Here is a 20,564-nt window from a genome sequence, read left to right on the forward strand (position 1 = left end):
AAAATTCTTGGAAAGTTTGCGAAAGTTTGTAGAATCCGACATTTTTTCCCTGTCTTATTCCAAATGCTAGTGATATGTGTTTTGCTCCTAGCCTTATTTATTAATGAGGACATGAGTCTACCTCCTTTGTTATGACGTGAATAGAGTTGGTATTTGTAATATAACAATAGATTTGCAAAATCTATGTTAAGTATGTCTTTGAGCCTCTCTCTCAGGTCTGTCTGCTTTGCTTGAGCCTCTTGTGCTTTTTTATGCTTCAATAGCTGTTCTAGGTTTGAGATTTGTGATAGAATGTCATCTATTTCCTTTTGTCTACGGGTTTTTTGTGCTGAGCCAGGAGCTATAAGTAAGCATTAGAGATGAGCGAGCACCAAAATGCTCGGGTGCTCGTTACTCGAGACGAACTTTTCGCGATGCTCGAGGGTTCGTTTCCACTAACGAACCCCATTGAAGTCAATGGGCGACCCGAGCATTTTTGTATATCGCCGATGCTCGCTAAGGTTTTCATTTGTGAAAATCGGGGCAATTCAAGAAAGTGATGGGAACGACACAGCAACGGATAGGGCAGGCGAGGGGCTACATGTTGGGCTGCATCTCAAGTTCACAGGTCCCACTATTAAGCCACAATAGCGGCAAGAGTGGGCCCCCCCCAACGACTTTTACTTCTGAAAAGCCCTCATTAGCAATGCATACCTTAGCTAAGCACCACACTACCTCCAACAAAGCACAATCACTGCCTGCATGACACTCCGCTGCCACTTCTCCTGGGTTACATGCTGGCCAACCCCCCCCCTGCACGACCCAGTGTCCACAGCACACACCAAATTATCCCTGCACAGCCTTCAGCTGCCCTCATGCCATGCCACACTCATGTCTATTTATAAGTGCGTCTGCCAGAGGAACCGCAGGCACACACTGCAGAGGGTTGGCACGGCTAGGCAGCGACCCTCTTTAAAAGGGGCGGGGCGATAGCCCACAATGCTGTACAGAAGCAATGAGAAATATAATCCTGTGCCACCGCCATCAGGAGCTGCACACGTGGGCATAGCAATGAGGAACCTATGTGCCACACACTATTCATTCTGTCAAGGTGTCTGTATGCCCCAGTCAGACCGCGGTTTTTTATAAATAGTCACAGGCAGGTACAACTGGGAATCCCCAACTCCGCAATGGGAATTCCGTGTGCACCCACAGCATGGGTGGCTCCCTGGAACCCACCCGCTGTACATAAATGTATCCCATTGCAGTGCCCTGGACAGCAGAGCTAACGTCAGATGAAATGCAGGTGGGCTTCGGCCCACACTGCATGCCCCAGTCAGACTAGGGTTCTTTAGAAGTGGACACAGATGCATTTACAACTCCGTGTGGACCCACAGCATGGGTGGGTGCCAGGAAGCCACCGGCGGTACATAAAAATATCCCATTGCATTGCCCATCACAGCTGAGGTAATAATGTCTTGTTTAATGCAGGTGGGCTTCGGCCCACACTGCATGCCCCAGTCAGACTGGGGTTCTTTAGAAGTGGACACATGTAGTTACAACTCCCTGTGGACCCACAGCATGGGTGGGTGCCAGGAAGCCACCGGCGGTACATAAATATATCCCATTGCATTGCCCATCACAGCTGAGGTAATGTCATGTTTAATGCAGGTGGGGTTCGGCCCACACTGCATGCCCCAGTCAGACTGGGGTTCTTTAGAAGTGGATGCATTTACAACTCCGTGTGGACCCACAGCATGGGTGGGTGCCAGGAAGCCACCGGCGGTACATAAAAATATCCCATTGCATTGCCCATCACAGCTGAGGTAATAATGTCTTGTTTAATGCAGGTGGGCTTCGGCCCACACTGCATGCCCCAGTCAGACTGGGGTTCTTTAGAAGTGGACACATGTAGTTACAACTCCCTGTGGACCCACAGCATGGGTGGGTGCCAGGAAGCCACCGGCGGTACATAAATATATCCCATTGCATTGCCCATCACAGCTGAGGTAATAATGTCATGTTTAATGCAGGTGGGCTTCGGCCCACATTGCATGCCCCAGTCAGACTGGGGTTCTTTAGAAGTGGACACATGTAGTTACAACTCCCTGTGGACCCACAGCATTGGTGGGTGCCAGGAAGCCACCGGCGGTACATAAATATATCCCATTGCATTGCCCATCACAGCTGAGGTAATGTCATGTTTAATGCAGGTGGGCTTTGGCCCACATTGCATGCCCCAGTCAGACTGGGGTTCTTTAGAAGTGGACACAGATGCATTTACAACTCCGTGTGGACCCACAGCATGGGTGGCTCCCTGGAACCCACCGGCGGTACATAAAAATATCCCATTGCATTGCCCATCACAGCTGAGGTAATAATGTCATGTTTAATGCAGGTGGGCTTCGGCCCACACTGCATGCCCCAGTCAGACTGGGGTTCTTTAGAAGTGGACACATGTAGTTACAACTCCCTGTGGACCCACAGCATAGGTGGGTGCCAGGAAGCCACCGGCGGTACATAAATATATCCCATTGCATTGCCCATCACAGCTGAGGTAATGTCATGTTTAATGCAGGTGGGCCTCGGCCCACAATGCATGCCCCAGTCTGACTGGGGTTCTTTAGAAGTGGACACAGATGCATTTACAACTCCGTGTGGACCCACAGCATGGGTGGCTCCCTGGAACCCACCGGCGGTACATAAAAATATCCCATTGCATTGCCCATCACAGCTGAGGTAATAATGTCATGTTTAATGCAGGTGGGCTTCGGCCCACATTGCATGCCCCAGTCAGACTGGGGTTCTTTAGAAGTGGACACATGTAGTTACAACTCCCTGTGGACCCACAGCATTGGTGGGTGCCAGGAAGCCACCGGCGGTACATAAATATATCCCATTGCATTGCCCATCACAGCTGAGGTAATGTCATGTTTAATGCAGGTGGGCTTTGGCCCACATTGCATGCCCCAGTCAGACTGGGGTTCTTTAGAAGTGGACACAGATGCATTTACAACTCCGTGTGGACCCACAGCATGGGTGGCTCCCTGGAACCCACCGGCGGTACATAAAAATATCCCATTGCATTGCCCATCACAGCTGAGGTAATAATGTCATGTTTAATGCAGGTGGGCTTCGGCCCACACTGCATGCCCCAGTCAGACTGGGGTTCTTTTAGAAGTGGACACATGTAGTTACAACTCCCTGTGGACCCACAGCATGGGTGGGTGCCAGGAAGCCACCGGCGGTACATAAAAATATCCCATTGCATTGCCCATCACAGCTGAGGTAATGTCATGTTTAATGCAGGTGGGCTTCAGCCCACACTGCATGCCCCAGTCAGACCGGGGTTCTTTAGAAGTGGACACAGATGCATTTACAACTCTGTGTGGACTCACAGCATGGGTGGCTCCCTGGAAGCCACCGGCGGTACATAAAAATATCCCATTGCATTGCCCATCACAGCTGATGTTACGTCAGCTGTAATGCAGGTGGGCAAAAAATTAATTGGATTACACTGTAGGCGAGGGCCCACAAAAATTGGTGTACCAACAGTACTAATGTACCTGAGAAAAATTGCCCATGCCCAACCGAGAGGGCAGGTGAAACCCATTAATCGCTTTGGTTTATGTGGCTTAATTGGTAACTAACTAGGCCTGGAGGCAGCCCAGTTAAAATAAAAATTGGTTGAGGTGAAAGTTTCAACGCTTTAATGAGCATTGAAACGTATAATAATTGTTTAGAAAAATTATATGACTGAGCCTTGTGGGCCTAAGAAAAATTGCACGTTTGGCGTGATTACGTCAGGTTTCAGGAGGAGGAGCAGGAGGAGGAGCATGAATATTATACACAGATTGATGAAGCAAAAAGGTCCCCGTTTTGGATGGTGATAGAGAACGATGCTTCCATCCGCGGGTGCAGCCTACGTATTGTTTATGTATCGCTGCTGTCCGCTGGTGGAGAAGAGAAGTCTGGGGAAATCCAGGCTTTGTTCATCTTGATGAGTGTAAGCCTGTCAGCACTGTCGGTTGACAGGTGGGTACGCTTATCCGCGATGATTCCCCCAGCCACACTAAACACACTCTCTGACAAGACGCTAGCCGCAGGACAAGCAAGCACCTCCAGGGCATACAGCGCGAGTTCAGGCCACGTGTCCAGCTTCAACACCCAGTAGTTGTAGGGGGCAGAGGCGTCACCGAGGACGGTCGTGCAATCGGCTACGTACTCCCTCACCATCCTTTTACAGTGCTCCCGCCAACTCAGCCTTGACTGGGGAACGGTGACACAGTCTTGCTGGGGAGCCATAAAGCTGTCAAAGGCCTTAGAGAGTGTTCCCCTGCCTGCGCTGTACATGCTGCCTGATTTCTGCGCCCCCCCTGCTACCTGGGCCACGGAAATGCGCCTTCGGCCACTAGCGCTGTCGGATGGGAAGTTTACCATCAGTTTGTCCACCAGCGCCCTGTGGTATAGCATCATTCTCGAACCCCTTTCCTCTTCGGGAATGAGAGTGGAAAGGCTCTCCTTATACCGTGGGTCGAGCAGTGTGTACACCCAGTAATCCGTAGTGGCCAGAATGCGTGTAACGCGAGGGTCACGAGAAAGGCATCCTAACATGAAGTCAGCCATGTGTGCCAGGGTACCTGTACGCAACACATGGCTGTCCTCACTAGGAAGATCACTTTCAGGCTCCTCCTCCTCCTCCTCCTCTGGCCATACACGCTGAAAGGATGACAGGCAAGCTGCATCTGTACCCTCAGCAGTGGGCCAAGCTGTCTCTTCCCCCTCCTCCTCATGCTCCTTCCCCTCCTCCTCAACGCGCTGAGATATAGACATGAGGTTGCTCTGACTATCCAGCGACATACTGTCTTCCCCCGCCTCCATTTCTGATTCCAAAGCGTCTGCCTTTATGCTTTGCAGGGAACTTCTCAAGAGGCATAGCAGAGGAATGGTGACGCTAATGATTGCAGCATCCCCGCTCACCATCTGGGTAGACTCCTCAAAGTTTCCAAGGACCTGGCAGATGGCTGCCAACCAGGCCCACTCTTCTGTAAATAATTGAGGAGGCTGACTCCCACTGCGCCGCCCATGCTGGAGTTCGTATTCCACTATAGCTCTACGCTGCTCATAGAGTCTGGCCAACATGTGGAGCGTAGAGTTCCACTGTGTGGGCACGTCGCACAGCAGTCGGTGCACTGGCAGATTAAACCGATGTTGCAGTGTCCGCAGGGTGACAGCGTGCGTGTGGGATTTGCGGAAATATGCGCAGAGCTGGCGCACCTTTCCGAGCAGGTATGACAAGTGGGGGTAGCTTTTCAGAAAGCGCTGAACCACCAAATTAAAGACATGGGCCAGGCATGGCACGTGCGTGAGGCTGCCGAGCTGCAGAGCCGCCACCAGGTTACGGCCGCAAGCCAGCGGTCGGTCTGCTCTGTCAGACCCTGCAGCAGTTTGTGGGCCATGTGGCTCTTCTCTCCTAAGCTGAGTAGTTTCAGCACGGCCTGCTGACGCTTGCCCACCGCTGTGCTGCCACGCCGCGTGACACCGACTGCTGGCGACGTGCTGCTGCTGCTGACACATCTTGATTGCGAGACAGAGGTTGCGTAGGAGGAGGAGGAGGGTGGTTTAGTGGAGGAAGCATACACCCCCGCAGATACCACCATCGAGCTGGGGCACGCAATTCGGGGGGTGGGTAGGACGTGAGCGGTCCCAGGCTCTGACTCTGTCCCAGCCTCCACTAAATTCACCCAATGTGCCGTCAGGGAGATATAGTGGCCCTGCCCGCCTGTGCTTGTCCACGTGTCTGTTGTTAAGTGGACCTTGGCAGTAACCGCGTTGGTGAGGGCGCGTACAATGTTGCGGGAGACGTGGTCGTGCAGGCCTGGGACGGCACATAGGGAAAAGTAGTGGCAACTGGGAACCGAGTAGCGCGGGGCCGCCGCCGCCATCATGCTTTTGAAAGCCTCCGTTTCCACAAGCCTATACGGCAGCATCTCTAGGCTGATAAATTTGGCTATGTGCACGTTTAACGCTTGAGCGTGCGGGTGCGTGGCAGCGTACTTGCGCTTGCGCTCAAACTGTGGCGCTAGCGACGTCTGGACGCTACGCTGAGAGACATTGCTGGATGGGGCCGAGGACAGCGGAGGTGAGGGTGTGGGTGCAGGCCAGGAGACGGTACTGCCTGTGTCCTCAGAGGGGGGTTGGATCTCAGTGGCAGGTTGGGGCACAGGGGGAGAGGCAGTGGTGCAAACCGGAGGCGGTGAACGGGCATCGTCCCACCTTGTTGGGTGCTTGGCCATCATATGCCTGCGCATGCTGGTGGTGGTGCCTCCCCAGCTGATCTTGGCGCGACAAAGGTTGCACACCACTGTTCGTCGGTCGTCAGGTGTCTCTGTGAAAAACTGCCACACCGTAGAGCACCTTGACCTCTGCAGGGTGGCATGGCGCGAGGGGGTGCTTTGGGAACCAGTTGGTGGATTATTCGGTCTGGCCCTGCCTCTACCCCTGGCCATCGCACTGGCTCGGCCTGTGCCCACACCCTGACTTGGGCCTCCGCGTCCTCGCCCGCGTCCACGTCCTATAGGCCTACCCCTACCCCTCAGCATGGTGTATTAGCAGTAGTGCAGAAACAGAACGCTGTAATTAAATGTGCCGCTTATTGGCCTGTGGTTGGAGGCTGACTTCGTTTACGGAACGCCAGGAAATAATTTGGCGCACGCCTGCTGTAACACTTAGCTGGCTGCGTATTTATTTGTAGAACTACTACACCCAGCACACACGGACCCAGAACACTGAGCACAGTGACAGGCAGGCCAAATAGATTTTTTGCACAATATTTTTTGAAAAGGACCACTGCGTATATTCAATCAATAATATATGTCTTCTGGCCCTGCCTACACAATTCTGTCCCTGGAGTGTGTCACGGAACTGCAGAGTGTTGCACTGTTATTAACTGCAACAGAGCGGTGATTTCAGAGCCAGGAAATAATTTGGCGCAAGCCTGCTGTAACACTTAGCTGGCTGCGTATGATTTTGGAGAACTACTACCCCCAGCACACACGGACCCAGAACACTGAGCACAGTGACAGGCAGGCCAAATAAATTTTTTTCCAATATTTTTTAGAAAAGGACCACTGCGTATATTCAATCAATAATATATGTCTTCTGTCCCTGGAGTGTGTCACAGAACTGCAGAGTGTTGCACTGTTATTAACTGCAACAGAGCGGTGATTTCAGAGCCAGGAAATAATTTGGAGCAAGCCTGCTGTAACACTTAGTTGGCTGCGTATGATTTTGGAGAACTACTACCCCCAGCACACACGGACCCAGAACACTGAGCACAGTGACAGGCAGGCCAAATAGATTTTTTACCCAATATTTTTTAGAAAAGGCCCACTGCGTATATTCCATCAATAATATATGTCTTCTGTCCCTGCCTACACACTTCTGTCCCTGGAGTATTACTGCAGGGCGCAATGCTCTGCACGGCCGATATACCAAAAAAAAAAAAGTGCAACACTGCTAAAAGCAGCCTCCACACTACTGCACACGGTTAGATGTGGCCCTAAGAAGGACCGTTGGGGTTCTTGAAGCCTACAATAACTCCTAACGCTCTACCTGCCTCCACACTTCTGTCCCTGGACTATTACTGCAGGGCGCATTGCTCTGCACGGCCGATATACCAAAAAAAAAAAATGTGCAACACTGCAAAAAGCAGCCTCCACACTACTGCACACGGTTAGATGTGGCCCTAAGAAGGACCGTTGGTGTTCTTGAAGCCTACACTAACTCCTAACACTCTCCCTACAGCAGCTCCAACACAATAGCACTGTCCCTCAGCTATGTCACAACGCATCTGAGGCGAGCCGCGGGAGGGGCTGATTTTTATACTCGGGTGACACCTGATCTCGCCAGCCACTCGCTGCAGGGGGGTGGTATAGGGCTTGAACGTCGCAGGGGGAAGTTGTAATGCCTTCCCTGTCTTTCAATTGGCCAGAAAAGCGCGCTAACGTCTCAGAGATGAAAGTGAAAGTAACTCGAACATCACGTGGTACTCGTTACGAGTAACGAGCATCTCGAACACGCTAATACTCGAACGAGTATCAAGCTCGGACGAGTACGTTCGCTCATCTCTAGTAAGCATCTAATATATGCTTTGCAAGTCTCCCATACCACAGGGTGTTTATCCAGAGATTGCATGTTCTCCTTAAAAACATCAACAACATCTTTCAATATATTTCAATATCTTTATTGTTTTTTAGTGTAGTATATTTCAAAAACGACAAATTTTGGGGGGGAGAGAAAAAAGGCGGGGGGGATTCAAATCACATGCAGTCAGAGCAGAGGAGGCATTCTTGGACCCCTGCATAAATTGCAGATATAATCCCACCTGGAAAACAAACAGCAAAATAAACATGAAAAAATAATGTATATATATATAAAGGCGAAAGCACTCACTGACCGACTTGCCACTAATTGTCTAATGCCCCAGTGTCATAAAACATGAAATTTGGCATGTGTTTTCTTTAGGTCCTACATAGGAAAAGTAAAGGGGTCACAACTCGATTATTCAATGCTAATTGCAAAAGTAAGTGCATCCCTTTGCAATGTAACTTCCTGGTGTCCTGTAAGCGTGAAATTTGGCACAATCATTCTTTAGGTCATAAATAGGAAAAGTAAAGGGGATACAACTTGATTATTTAACCCCTTGAGTGGCGGGTTTCCTACCACCCTGTCGTGCCCACCAGGGCAGGTTTTTTTAAATGGTCTAATCATTGAATTTCAACTAATTTTGCAGTTGCGTCTCAAGAGCCATAACTTTTTCATTTTTCCATTGACATGGCCATATGAGGGCTTGTTTTTTGCAGGACAAGTTGTGATTTTTTTTTAAACAGGGGGGAGGAAAAAAAGAAATGGAGAAAAAAGAAAAAAAGGGGCCATGTCATTAAGTGGTTAAATAATGTATTAACTTCCTTCTCTGGGTCATTATGACGCATGGATACCACATGTGTGATTGTATTTTTGATTTTTTACAAAGTAAAGGGAGACAAGTGTTTATATAATTTTTTAAAATAATTTTTTACCTTTTTTTCTTTTTTTTTTCTTTTTTTAAATTTTCTTTTTTTTGTCCCTTTAGGGGACTTCCACAGGGACTCATCAGGACCCCTGATCACATTCCAGGGGTCCGATGGTGAAAGCCCTTTACATGCTGCAGTGACAGCCCTTTACATGCTGCAGTCACATAGACTGCAGCATGTAAAGGGTTAACACAGCAGAGATCGGAGGGTTTCTCTGATCTCTGCTGTAAGAGCTAGTACCTAGCTGTCCTCTGACAGCTAACAACCAGCTCTCTCTGCCACAGAGACCATCGGCTTGCTTCTGACAAGCCGATGGTCTCTATGGCAACCTGTAAACAAAGCAGGAGGTTGCCGACATATCGGCAATATCTTCTGCTGGTTTTTCAAAGCCCTTGCACTGCTCTGTGTGGGTCTGTGCAGGCAGAGCACACTGTCACAGCTTGTGGCATTGTGCTCTGCAGCTCCCATAGTGATACATAGCCCGGAAATCTTCTGGGCTATGTCACTATGAGCAGTGGAGCTCGTCCCAGAAAATTTCCGGGCGTGCCACTCAAGGGGTTAATGTTAATTTCAAAAGTAAGAGCACCCCTATGTAATGTAACTTCCTGCTGTCATACAAGTGTGAAATTTGGCAGGAGTATTCTTTAGGACCTACACAGGATAAGTAAAGGGGTTACTACTTGATTATTCAATGCTAATTGCAAAAGTAAGTGCACCCCTATGTAATGTAACTTCCTCGTGTTGTACAAGTGTGAAATTTGGCACAACAATCTAACTGACCTCTGCTAAGAAAGTGCTGCAACCTCCAGTCTGGGGTAAATTTTAATAAAAAGGAGTATTACCTTTAAGGGTAAAAAGTGAGGAGAGTGGGAGGAGTGACACATCCTGCAGAGGGACATCAGTACATGCAGTCTGAGGAGAATCTAATGCTCCTCTATGTGTATACATATTTTATTCCTCGGTTCCTCTGAAGTAACCATGACTTAATGAAAAATTTTCCATACGAACAACAGGTAAACCTGTATAAAATTAATCCAGGTGAAGACGGGTATATCAGCTAGCAAGGTATATTTATAACCTCATTAACGGTCTCAAAACTCAATACCATAGTGTCAAGAGTTAAAATCCACCTTTATTCATGTCTCTTATGCATCAATACTCTATCGCCTCCCCTGTCCAGTGATCCCACACTGTCTATTATACTAAACCTCAATTGACTGATTGTATGTTTCTGTTCAATGAAGTGCTTGGGCACCAGGAGCTCCATATTACAAGTGCGAATGGTACTTTTATGTTTACCTATTTGCTCACGTATCTCCCTGTTTGTATATGTATAGGTCACATAGCCAGGGCCACAAGGGCAGGTTATTAAATAAAGATGGTTAGAGGCGCATGTAAATCTCCCCTTGATTTCCCCTTGATGTCTGAAGGTTGTCGCCTTTAAGAATATTACTATAGCAGGCACATCCCAAGAAAGGATAATTACCATTCCTCAGAAATGAAAATGTCTGCTGTATCAATTATCACATTTTTCAAAAAAAGGCTTCACCAAATGATCCCCGAGGTTGGGGCTTCCTTTGTATGCCATAATTGGATATGCAGAGAACTCAACGACATTACAGCCTTTAGCAAGCATTGTCTAAAGTTTTTCGATTTTACCACTATATTTGCCACTGTCTGGACTATATGTTTATGCAAATGGAGTCCTCTTATCCCCCTCTCTTTTTTTGGTATACATCAGTAATTTGGATCTAGCTTTATTTATCACTCTCTAAACTGTATCTTCAATGAATGACTTCGTATATCCCTTGTTAATAAATTTTTTTGCCATTTAGTCTAAACTTGCATCAACAAATTCCTCACCCGCAATTCTCTGTACTCACAATAACTGACTCCCGGGGAATGACTCGATCATCTTTTTCGGATGATTGTTATCAAGCAAAAGAATTAATCGCCATAACATTCAAAAATTGTATATTAGTATAGGAATGATTCAATGTAAACTTTAATTCTGGATCAACGGTGTTAAGATGATTAAGGAAAGCTAGTAAATCATGTTCAGTCCCCCTCATATCATAAACATGTTGTCGATGTAATGCTACCATTTGATGATCCTTGGCCTGAATGACGATGTGTACAGTAAATATTCTCTTCTTCGAATGTGCTCATAAATATATTCGCGTATGTAGGCATGACATTTGAGCCCATGGCTGTGTCCTGTCACCGCCAGAAGTACACTCCCCCAAACACAAAATAGTTCTTAGTGATAATGTACTGCAGCAGCAGCAGGGTATTGTGCTAAGAATTGAATAATCGAGTTGGGACCCATTAACTTTTCCTATTTATGACATAATCAATGCTCGTGCCAAATTTCAAGTTTCTATGACATCGGAAAGTGAGAGAATTAGATTACATATGTAAAATTTGGACACTAATTCTTTTGTGCTTAGAATTGAACAATCGAGTTGGAACCCATTAACTTTTCCTATTTATGACATAATCAATGCCCGTGCCAAATTTCAAGTTTTGTATGACATTGGGAAGTGAGAGAATTAGATTCCGTACGTAAAATTTGGGCGCTAATTCGTTTGCGCTCAGAATTGAACAATCGAGTTGGGACCCAATAACTTTTCCTATTTATGACATAATCAATGCTTGTGCCAAATTTCAAGTGAGAGAATTAGATAACGTACGTAAAATTGGACGCTAGTTCTTTTGCACTTAGAATTGAATAATCGAGTTGGGACCCATTAGCTTTTCCTATTTATGACATAATCAATGCTTGTGCCAAATTTCATGTTTCTATGACATCGGGAAGTAAAAGAATTAGATTACATATGTAAAATTTGGACGCTAATTCTTTTGCGCTAGAATTGAATAATCTAGTTGGGACCCATTAACTTTTCCTATTTTGGAGATAATCTATGCTTGTGCCAAATTTCATGTTTCTACGACATCGGGAAGTTGGAGAATTAGTGGCGAGTCAGTCAGTCAGTGAGTCAGTGAGGGCTTTCATCTTTCTTTATATATATAGATTATTGAATCACTACTTGAAGGCATTGGCTCTGGCTTGCTGGTGATGTGACATCTATGTTCTTGGCCTCAGCCATTTGAGCTAATACAGATTATGTGCTGCTCACTTGATTGAAATTTGGAACAGCGGCTCACTCAGTCCATATAAAATGTCAACAAAGTTTTATTTTTCTTGCATCCAGCAATTGAACAGAAAAACACAGTGGGGACACAGCAGCCACTGGCAGCACATACACTTCTGTGCAATAAACAAAATAAACACTTGTCTGTCAAGGCGCTAACTGAACAGTAGTTTTCTCGCTCACTACTTATTTGATGGCCCAGCACCACTGCATATCACAACAATGTCCATCAGCGTACCCAACCAGGTGTCAGTTTAGGGGTCATCCCTCCCTGTCAGACTCGTTGGCAGTATGAATGCCTGGTCTGCCACAGACCCCAGGCTTTCAGCCTACTCCAAGCTTCTCTCCCAGGGAGTAGCTACAGCAGCAGCTCTGCTCTGGCTTTTCGCAGACGAACTCAATGTGTCAGGAGGTTTTAACTCCTCCAGACACACCCATACAGCTGTCCATGCTCATTAGCACATAGTCAAGCCTATTCTCAAGCCCTCTGCAGGCTTTATCTTTGTATTGCACTTCTACACGTTATATCAACATAGATAAAAACAACACAAAAAGAATAGTAAGTGATAGCAGTACATTGTCAATATACAGAAGACAGACAAAAAGATCAGCAATGGGCAAAGGTTATAACTAGAGGTGAGCGACCTGCACCTGTAGAACCTGTATTGTGGTTGAACTTTGCTGTATATTTGGTTCAGCGAGGTCACAAAGAACCTGAACCTCAGGTGATTTATTTGTGCCAAACCAGACATCCATAAACCCTCAAAAGAAATACTGAACACTTGCGTTGTGGTTAGCACTGCTGTCTTGTAGTCCTGGGATCCTAAGTTCATATCTTAGGACAACATGTGTATGGAATTGGATAACTCCATGGAGATGTTGCTTTGTTAAGATTTGAACCTTGAACTCAATCACTGCAAGGTAACAGTATTAACCACTGTTCCTTCCTTCTACGTAGGAAGAGACAATTAGAAGCACAAATAGAACATACAAACTCCATGCTCCATGTTGTCCTTAGTCATATGTGCACCTAGGAATGCAGCACTGCAAGGCGACATTGTTAAACACTTAGCCACCCTGCTGCTGCTTTTCTCCACGTTTTCCTTCCTGTTGCTGCTTCTTCCTCCTGTTATGCTTTGAAGATGAAAAAGAAACTGAAAAAGAACAAGGAGAGGTAGGAAGAGAAAGAAAAAGTGAAAAAGTATTAAGAGGAAAAAGAGAAAAATCTTCTCCTTTTTTTCCCTTCTCTTCTATGTGTCCTCTTGTTGAAGGAAGAAGTAAGAAGAGAAAGAATGACAATAAAGCTTGGTGGCTCAGTTGTTGGTACTGTTGCCTTGCAGTGCTGGGGTCTTAGAGTCAGACCTAACAAGGCAACGTTTGCATGCAGTGTGTATGTTCTATATGTTTTTTTCTTGTTCTTATTCTACTTCTACTACAGTGAAGGAAGATGCATGGTAGCTCAGTGGTTAGCATTGTTGCCATGCAGAGCTGGAGTGCTAGGTTCCAATTTGACCAAGGAGGAGAAGAAGAAAGTGAAGAAAGAGGAGTAGACTTTCTTTCCCTTTTCTTATTCACTTCCTTCTTTTCCAGAGGAAAAAGTAGGACAATTAAGAAGCTTGGATGCTCAGTGGTTAATAGTACTGGGGTCGCAGGTTCAAATCTGACCGAGGACAACTTCTGTGTGGAAAATTGGATCTCTATTTGCCACAATCGTTTTCACTTTGAGTGTTTCCTTCCTTTTGAGACCCCTGTCTCTCTATATTATATATGTATACTGCATATGCATTGACCATTGTAAGTTGCGTGTATTGTACATATTCATCTGGTGATCATTATGGTCTGCTTATTTTAAAACATGCGACTTGTTTTTTTTATGTCATAATTCTAATCTAATGTGATACTGCTATGCAGCTGTATCTAATCCTATCCTGTGTGATACTGTCTACTGAGCCATGTATCTAATCCTATCTGGTCTGATACTGTCTGCTGAGCCGTGTATCTAATCCTATCCCGTGTGATACTGTCTGCTGAGCTGTGTATCTAATTGTATCCTGTGTAATACCGCCTGTGGTTTATGTTAGTGACAAGCAGTTGGCTCCCACCATCATAGCTCCAACATCCTGTGCCACTTGTGGGGACCAAGAATTAGACAATGATACACCCAGCTCTGCTTTACTGCTCACTATCCATGTCAGGTCCACAGCAGCACAGAGTATTTAGCATCTCCTGACCATGTGACATATGTGACCGGTACACTTCAGTGTTGTTCTATTAGTCCGGGAAGAGCCACATGTGACATGTAATAATGAGAAGACCGGAGGTGAATGGAGGACACAGGAGCTGCAGACTGAGAGCTACAATTACATAGTGGAGGAAGGAGAGTTCTCGGCCGCTGATGACCGCTGATACAAGGTCCTCCATCCAGCTTTACGACTATTGTAGATCCATGTTCTGCAATAATCAGGGATTCTATATTTCTAGACCATGGATTAGGTGTCAGTGGACACATCATATAGCTGCCGTCATTCCTGACATCCACTGCACACAAGAGGCGGCTTCCAGCCATGAAATTTATGGATGTTACTAACAGCCGAGGACATTTTCTCTCTACATTCCCCATGTATAGGTGTTATACTAATGCTCTGTGTACATGTCACCCTCATCTTATCTTCTTATTTTTACAGTTTGGGTGATAATCTTCTACCAGACACGTCCTGCACCCAGTTGGCATCTGGAATAAAAAATAACCCATCCCTAAAGATACTTGACCTGTCTGATAATAATCTGTCTGGTCCTCACCTCAGTGACTTGATGGATGCTCTGTCCACTCCAGCCTGCAGGATAGAGGAATTATAGTGAGTATAATAGACATGTACAGGATGATACATGTGGGGGCACAATATATATATGTACAGGATGAGACATGTAGGGGGCACAATTTATAAATGTACAGGATGAGACATATGGGGGTGTACAAGTTATATATGTACAAGATGAGACGTGGGGGGTACAAGTTATAAATGTACAGGATGAGACATGTGGGGGGCACATGTTATACATGTACGGGATGAGACATGTGGGGGGCACAAGTTATAAATGTACAGGATGAGACATGTGGGGGGTATAAGTTATATATTTACAGGATGAAACATGTAGGGGGCACAAGTTATAAATGTACAGGATGAGACGTGGGGGGTACAAGTTATACATGTACAGGATGAGGCATGTGTGGGACACAAGTTATACATGTGCAGGACAAAATGTGGGGGGATTACATGGGTTTTATTCTATTTCATGCTCTGTCCCATTGTTATGTCAAGGAAATAATCCACTGACTGCACTGTGATGTGTAACGTCTTTGATAATGTTTTCTCCTATCAGTTCTCTCTATGGTATAATTACAGCTTGTGCTGCCCTAACCACAGAATCTGGATACGTGCCACGTTAGCAATATGTCCCTCATTACTCTCCTTAGGATACATCACACTATGTTGGGGTTAGTTTCTTGTACCACTAACTGAGAAAATCTCATAAAGTGAGCGACTGTACAGAAATTGTAGAGATTAACTAGTATAAAGTCACTGAGTCAAGTTACCTTTATATGATAGGACTGTCAGGACTGTCATTCAAGTGAATACAGGTGGGGCGGGTTGGGGATCGTTCCAGTCATCCGCTTGCATGCAGAGTAAAAAGGAGCCATTCATAGATTGAGTGACACCTGTTTACATGGAGTGAGAAGCTGCTCAGCAGTTGTTCCTTCTCAGTGAGCTAAAACAGAACATGCAGCAACAACTGAGTGACTCCTCCATCAGGGCTGTGTTGGTAGCCCTGTGTACACGGGCAAACAGTGGCCAATAATCACTCATTTGAGCCATTATTTGAGGGACTATCGGCCCGTGTGAAGGTACCTTTATAGAGGACCTATGAATTCTTGGAAAACCCCATGAAGTAATAGGAGACCAAAATATAAAATCTTCCTCCAATTTATATATCATTTAAAGGTGAAACATTTCTTTAGAGCAGAGACATCTTCACGTCTCCACATACAGAAGTGTCCGTACACATTTGATGGAAGTAAAGTAGATGGTTGAACTCCTATACTCCAGATGGGGGCTCTAACATCTCAGCTACTCAGCCTTTTGGATAGCTTCCCTGCATTACCTGGTCTTGGTTCCCCACTCCTGCTCCTGTTTCCTTGGTGGCCCCACCTCATCCCTTGATTAGGTACACCACATTAACCTAGCACTTCCCATCCTTGCAAGATGATTGTTCTCTCAGCCAGTAGTCAAGCTCTCTTCGCCTGCCACTTCTCTATACTGCTACCTCAGATATCGACCTTTGTATTGATGTCAACCGCAAACCCATTTCCTTAGTAGAGAAGGAAAGGGCCCATTCAGAGTATCTATGTCTTTAATGTTGGTGGCCCTGCTTGTTTTCTGCATCCAGCTGTTCTCTGCTCGGAGTGCCCGGCTGTTATACAGTCGAGGCAGGGGATGAAGAACACATCTGCACAGCTGTGTTACTCATACCCACTTGTCTTCAGGGAGCGGGATACAGCTGAAACAATAGTATCAGCTGTATCCCGCTGTGAATTCCTGATAACTGATCACTGATCTTTCAGCATGCTGAAAGAACAGCGACGACTTAATGAAAACTGCACAATGTCAGTGCAGTTAGACACAACGATTATCGTGCAAAAGATGACTTTAAGTGATTTTTGAGCAAAAATTGTTGTGTCTAAATTAGCCTTAATACAGACTGCACAATTTTGTCCCCCAAAATTTCTTTTCTCAATCATCCTTCTAAGGATGTGGACCTCTCTCTTAAGAAAAGGTTTTGGATGCAGGAAAACATACTGTATGCTCCCAATACTGTTCTACTTGAATGATTCAAAACTTGCAGACCATCTTGAAGTCAGGAAAAAATTTGAACTACTGCTTCATTCATTTTGGTGGCCTAATTGTAAGAGCAATGTGAAAAATATGTTGTCTCTTGTGTAACATGTGCACAAAACAAAACACCACAATCTCCTGTTTGGACTACTGCAGCCACTTCTAGTCCCATCGAGGCACTGGAGATCAATATCAATGGATTTTATTGTGAGTTTTCCCAATTTTAAGTAAATGACTACTATCATTGTTGGGGTGGACCAACTCACAAAAATTGCCCATTTTATTCCCACCAAGAAGATCCCCATTGCTGAAAAATTAATGATCAAGGTGATATTTTAGGCTACATGGCGTTCCCGATAATGTGGTTCTAATAGGAGGGTTCAGTTTACATCAATATTTTGGAAAAGCTTGTGTACGGCTCTAGGGATTACTATCAATTTGTCTTCTGCCTTCCATCCCCAGTCTAAATGCCAGGCTGAAAGGATCAACCAGACTCTTTAACAATACCTCCACTGTTCTATTTCATACCTCCAGGATGATTGGGGGGATTACTTATTAACAGCAGAATTCATGTATAATCACTCCAAATATAGTTCCACTTTGCAAAGTTCTGTTTTTGCTAACCTTGGTTTATATCCCGTATTTATTCCTGACCTGCCCTTAAATAATCCCACTCCTACATTAACTCACAGATTAACTACATTGCTAGAAACCCAAGAGAAGCTAATTAAGGTGCTACAAGAACCCCTCAAAAATTCTAAAAGGACAGATACTGAAAGGCTTCTCCTGCTTTCAGGTGGATGAGGTCTAGCTGTCCACCAAAAATATAAGTGCAGAAAAGTATATACAAAGCAGCAAATGAAGCTTGATAAAGACCTGTTTACATAGGTCGAAACATCGCCAACTATTTTATTATGGAGGAATAAACAGTAACTTTTTAATACATCTTATGCTGCCAGGAACATGTATTTTCACTAGAGATGAGCGAGCACACTCGTCCGAGCTTGATGCTCGTTCGAGTATTAGGGTACTCGAGACGAACACCACGCGGTATTCGAGTCAATTGCATTTCCTTCCCCGCATGTTTAGCGCGATTTTCTAGCCAATAAACATGCGGGGAAGGCATTACCACTTCCGGCTGTGACGTGCCAGCCCTCTGCCCGCCAACAGCAGTGAGTGGCTGGGCTGATCAGGTGACCGCCGAGTACTTAAACTGGTCCCACCCGCGGCTCGCCTCAGACGCATGCTGGCAGAGGTTAGGGAAAGTGCTGCTACTTATACAGGGATAGTGTTAGCGTAGGATCCTGTCTTCAAGAACCCCAACGGTCCTTCTTAGGGCTACTCCTCATTGTGTGCATTATAGTTGTGGCTGGCTTGGAGCAGTAGTTCACCAATTTATTTTCTTAAGCAGGCCATTTCAGCTATAGCGTTCTCAGTCTGCAGTGCATTACGCAGAGTTTAGGGACAGAGTTGCCTATATAGGGAAAGTTTTACAGGACTCCTGATTCTCTGTGCAAGAACCCCAACAGTCCTTTTTTAGAGCTACATCTCACCATGTGCATTATAGTTGTGGCTGGCTGGGAGCAGTAGTGCACCAACTTTTGTATTACGCATCTAGACCTGTTCCCAGCCTTGCAGTTATAGTGTATTCAACCCGCAGTGCCTTACAATGAGCTCTCACCGTGAAACTGCACTTTAAAATTTCCTAGGCTACTGCAAAGTATTTCAGCTATAGCATACTCAGCCTGCAGTGCCTTACAAAGAGTACTGTTTCACAGTGAGAGCTCAAATATTTCCTAGGCCACTGCAAAGTATTTCAGCTCTGCCACTGTGCAGAGCGTCTCACAATACCCTTTCCTTGAGGGGGGTTGAGATAGCCGCAGTTACCAGCACTATCCACTGGCTTTAGAGTTTTCTCTCACTCCATACAGCCTCTCTTATCTACAAGTCTCTGTGAGCAGTAAATTACCCCTAGGTATCAGCACAAGACAGCAGGTTAATTTTTTCAAGTCACAGCATAGAGCCTCCGCTATCTACAAGTCTCTGTGTGCGGTGAATTAGCCACAGTTGTCAGTGCTGTACAGTGGGGTAATTTATTTGGGCTCTGCTCTATTCTTAATCCACCATGATGAGGAGTAGGGGTAAGGGTCGAGGACGTAGACGCGGACACGGGCGTCCATGTGAGGGTGTGGGCACAGGCCAAGTTCCTGGGCGTGGTGAATCACAGCTGGCTACTGAGGGATTAGGAGAGAGGCAAGTTTCTGGCCTCCCCAGCTTCATATCACAATTTGCGGGTCCGCGTGGTAGACCTTTATTACAAATAGAGCTGTGCGATCAGGTCCTGTCGTGGATGGCAGAAAATGCCTCCAGCAATGTATCGACCACCCAGTCTTCTACGCAGTCCACTACTCCCGGCCTAGGGATTTCAACTCTGAATCCTCTGGCTGCTCCTCCTTCCTCACAGCCTCCTCACTCCATGAAAATGACATATTCTGAGCAGGCAGGCTCCCAGGAACTGTTTCTCGGGTCCCTGCCCTGAGTGGGAAAAATGGTTCCTCTCTCACCTGAGGAGTTTGTCGTGACCGATGCCCAACCTTTGGAAAGTTCACAGAGTCTGGGTGTTGAGGCTGGGGACTTCCAGCAACTGTCTCGAGCTTTTTGTGGATTAGGATTATGAGACACAGTTGTCTGTCAGTAAGGTAGTAGTAAGGGCAGTAAGTCCGAGGGAGAAGCGCACAGAAGATTAGGAGGAAAAGCTGCTGGACGCTGATGTGACTGACCCCACCTAGTTTGCTAAGCCTACTGAGGACAGGGTTTCAGAGGGAGAGGCAAGTTCAGCAGCAGGACAGGTTGGAAGAGGCAGTGGAGTGGCAAGGGGTAGAGGCAGGGCCAGAGCGAAGAATCCCCTAAATGTTTCCCAAAGCACCCCCTCGCGGCAAGCCTCAGTGCAGAGGGATAGGTGTTCAAAGGTGTGTATGTTTTTTAGTGAGAGCGCGGACAACCTTCGAACAGTGGTGTGCAACCTGTGTCGCACCAAGATCAGCCAGGGAGCCACGACTACCAGCCTGACCACCACCAGCATGCGCAGGCATATGATGGCCAAGCACCCCACAAGGTGGGACGAAGTACATTTACCGCCTCTGGGTCACACCACTCCTTCTTTCCCTGTGCCACAATCTGCCACACAGATCCAATCCCCCTCCCAGGACGCAGGTACGAGTGTCTCCTGGCCTGCACCCACACCCTCACTTCCACGGTCTTCCACTCCATCCACGGACACGTGGACAAGCACTGGCGGGCAGGGCCACTATATCTCCTTGACGGCACATTGGGTGAACTTGGTGGAAGCTGGGACTGAGTCAGAGCCTGGGACTGCTCATGTCCTACCCACACCCAGAATAGCGTGTCCTACCTCAGTGCTGGTATCTGCGGTGTTTTATGCCACCTCCTCCAAACCCTCCTCC

The 20,564-nt window shown here is 46.5% G+C and overlaps 1 protein-coding gene and 1 long non-coding RNA gene across 3 annotated transcripts in view; one reads left to right on the forward strand and one right to left on the reverse strand.

The window, feature by feature from the left end:
• LOC136633216 (NACHT, LRR and PYD domains-containing protein 12-like) overlaps nt 1–20,564 on the forward strand; it is a 120,958-nt gene that overhangs the window by 86,146 nt on the left and 14,248 nt on the right. Inside the window, exon 10 of the mRNA XM_066608763.1 lies at nt 14,893–15,063. Within this exon, the coding sequence (XP_066464860.1) occupies nt 14,893–15,063 (171 nt within the window). The remainder of the gene's footprint in view (nt 1–14,892; nt 15,064–20,564) is intronic.
• The window catches only part of LOC136633217 (uncharacterized), an 87,380-nt gene continuing 75,050 nt past the window's right edge, over nt 8,235–20,564 (reverse strand). Inside the window, exons 3-5 of one of the 2 annotated variants that reach the window (XR_010793247.1) lie at nt 15,804–15,926; nt 15,008–15,042; nt 8,235–8,365 (exon numbers count right to left, since the gene is read on the reverse strand). This is a non-coding gene — a long non-coding RNA (uncharacterized lncRNA). The remainder of the gene's footprint in view (nt 8,366–15,007; nt 15,043–15,803; nt 15,927–20,564) is intronic. The other variant, XR_010793246.1, reaches the window with a different exon arrangement.

This window comes from Eleutherodactylus coqui, chromosome 6, assembly GCF_035609145.1.
Source record: "Eleutherodactylus coqui strain aEleCoq1 chromosome 6, aEleCoq1.hap1, whole genome shotgun sequence".
Lineage (NCBI taxonomy): Eukaryota > Metazoa > Chordata > Amphibia > Anura > Eleutherodactylidae > Eleutherodactylus > Eleutherodactylus coqui.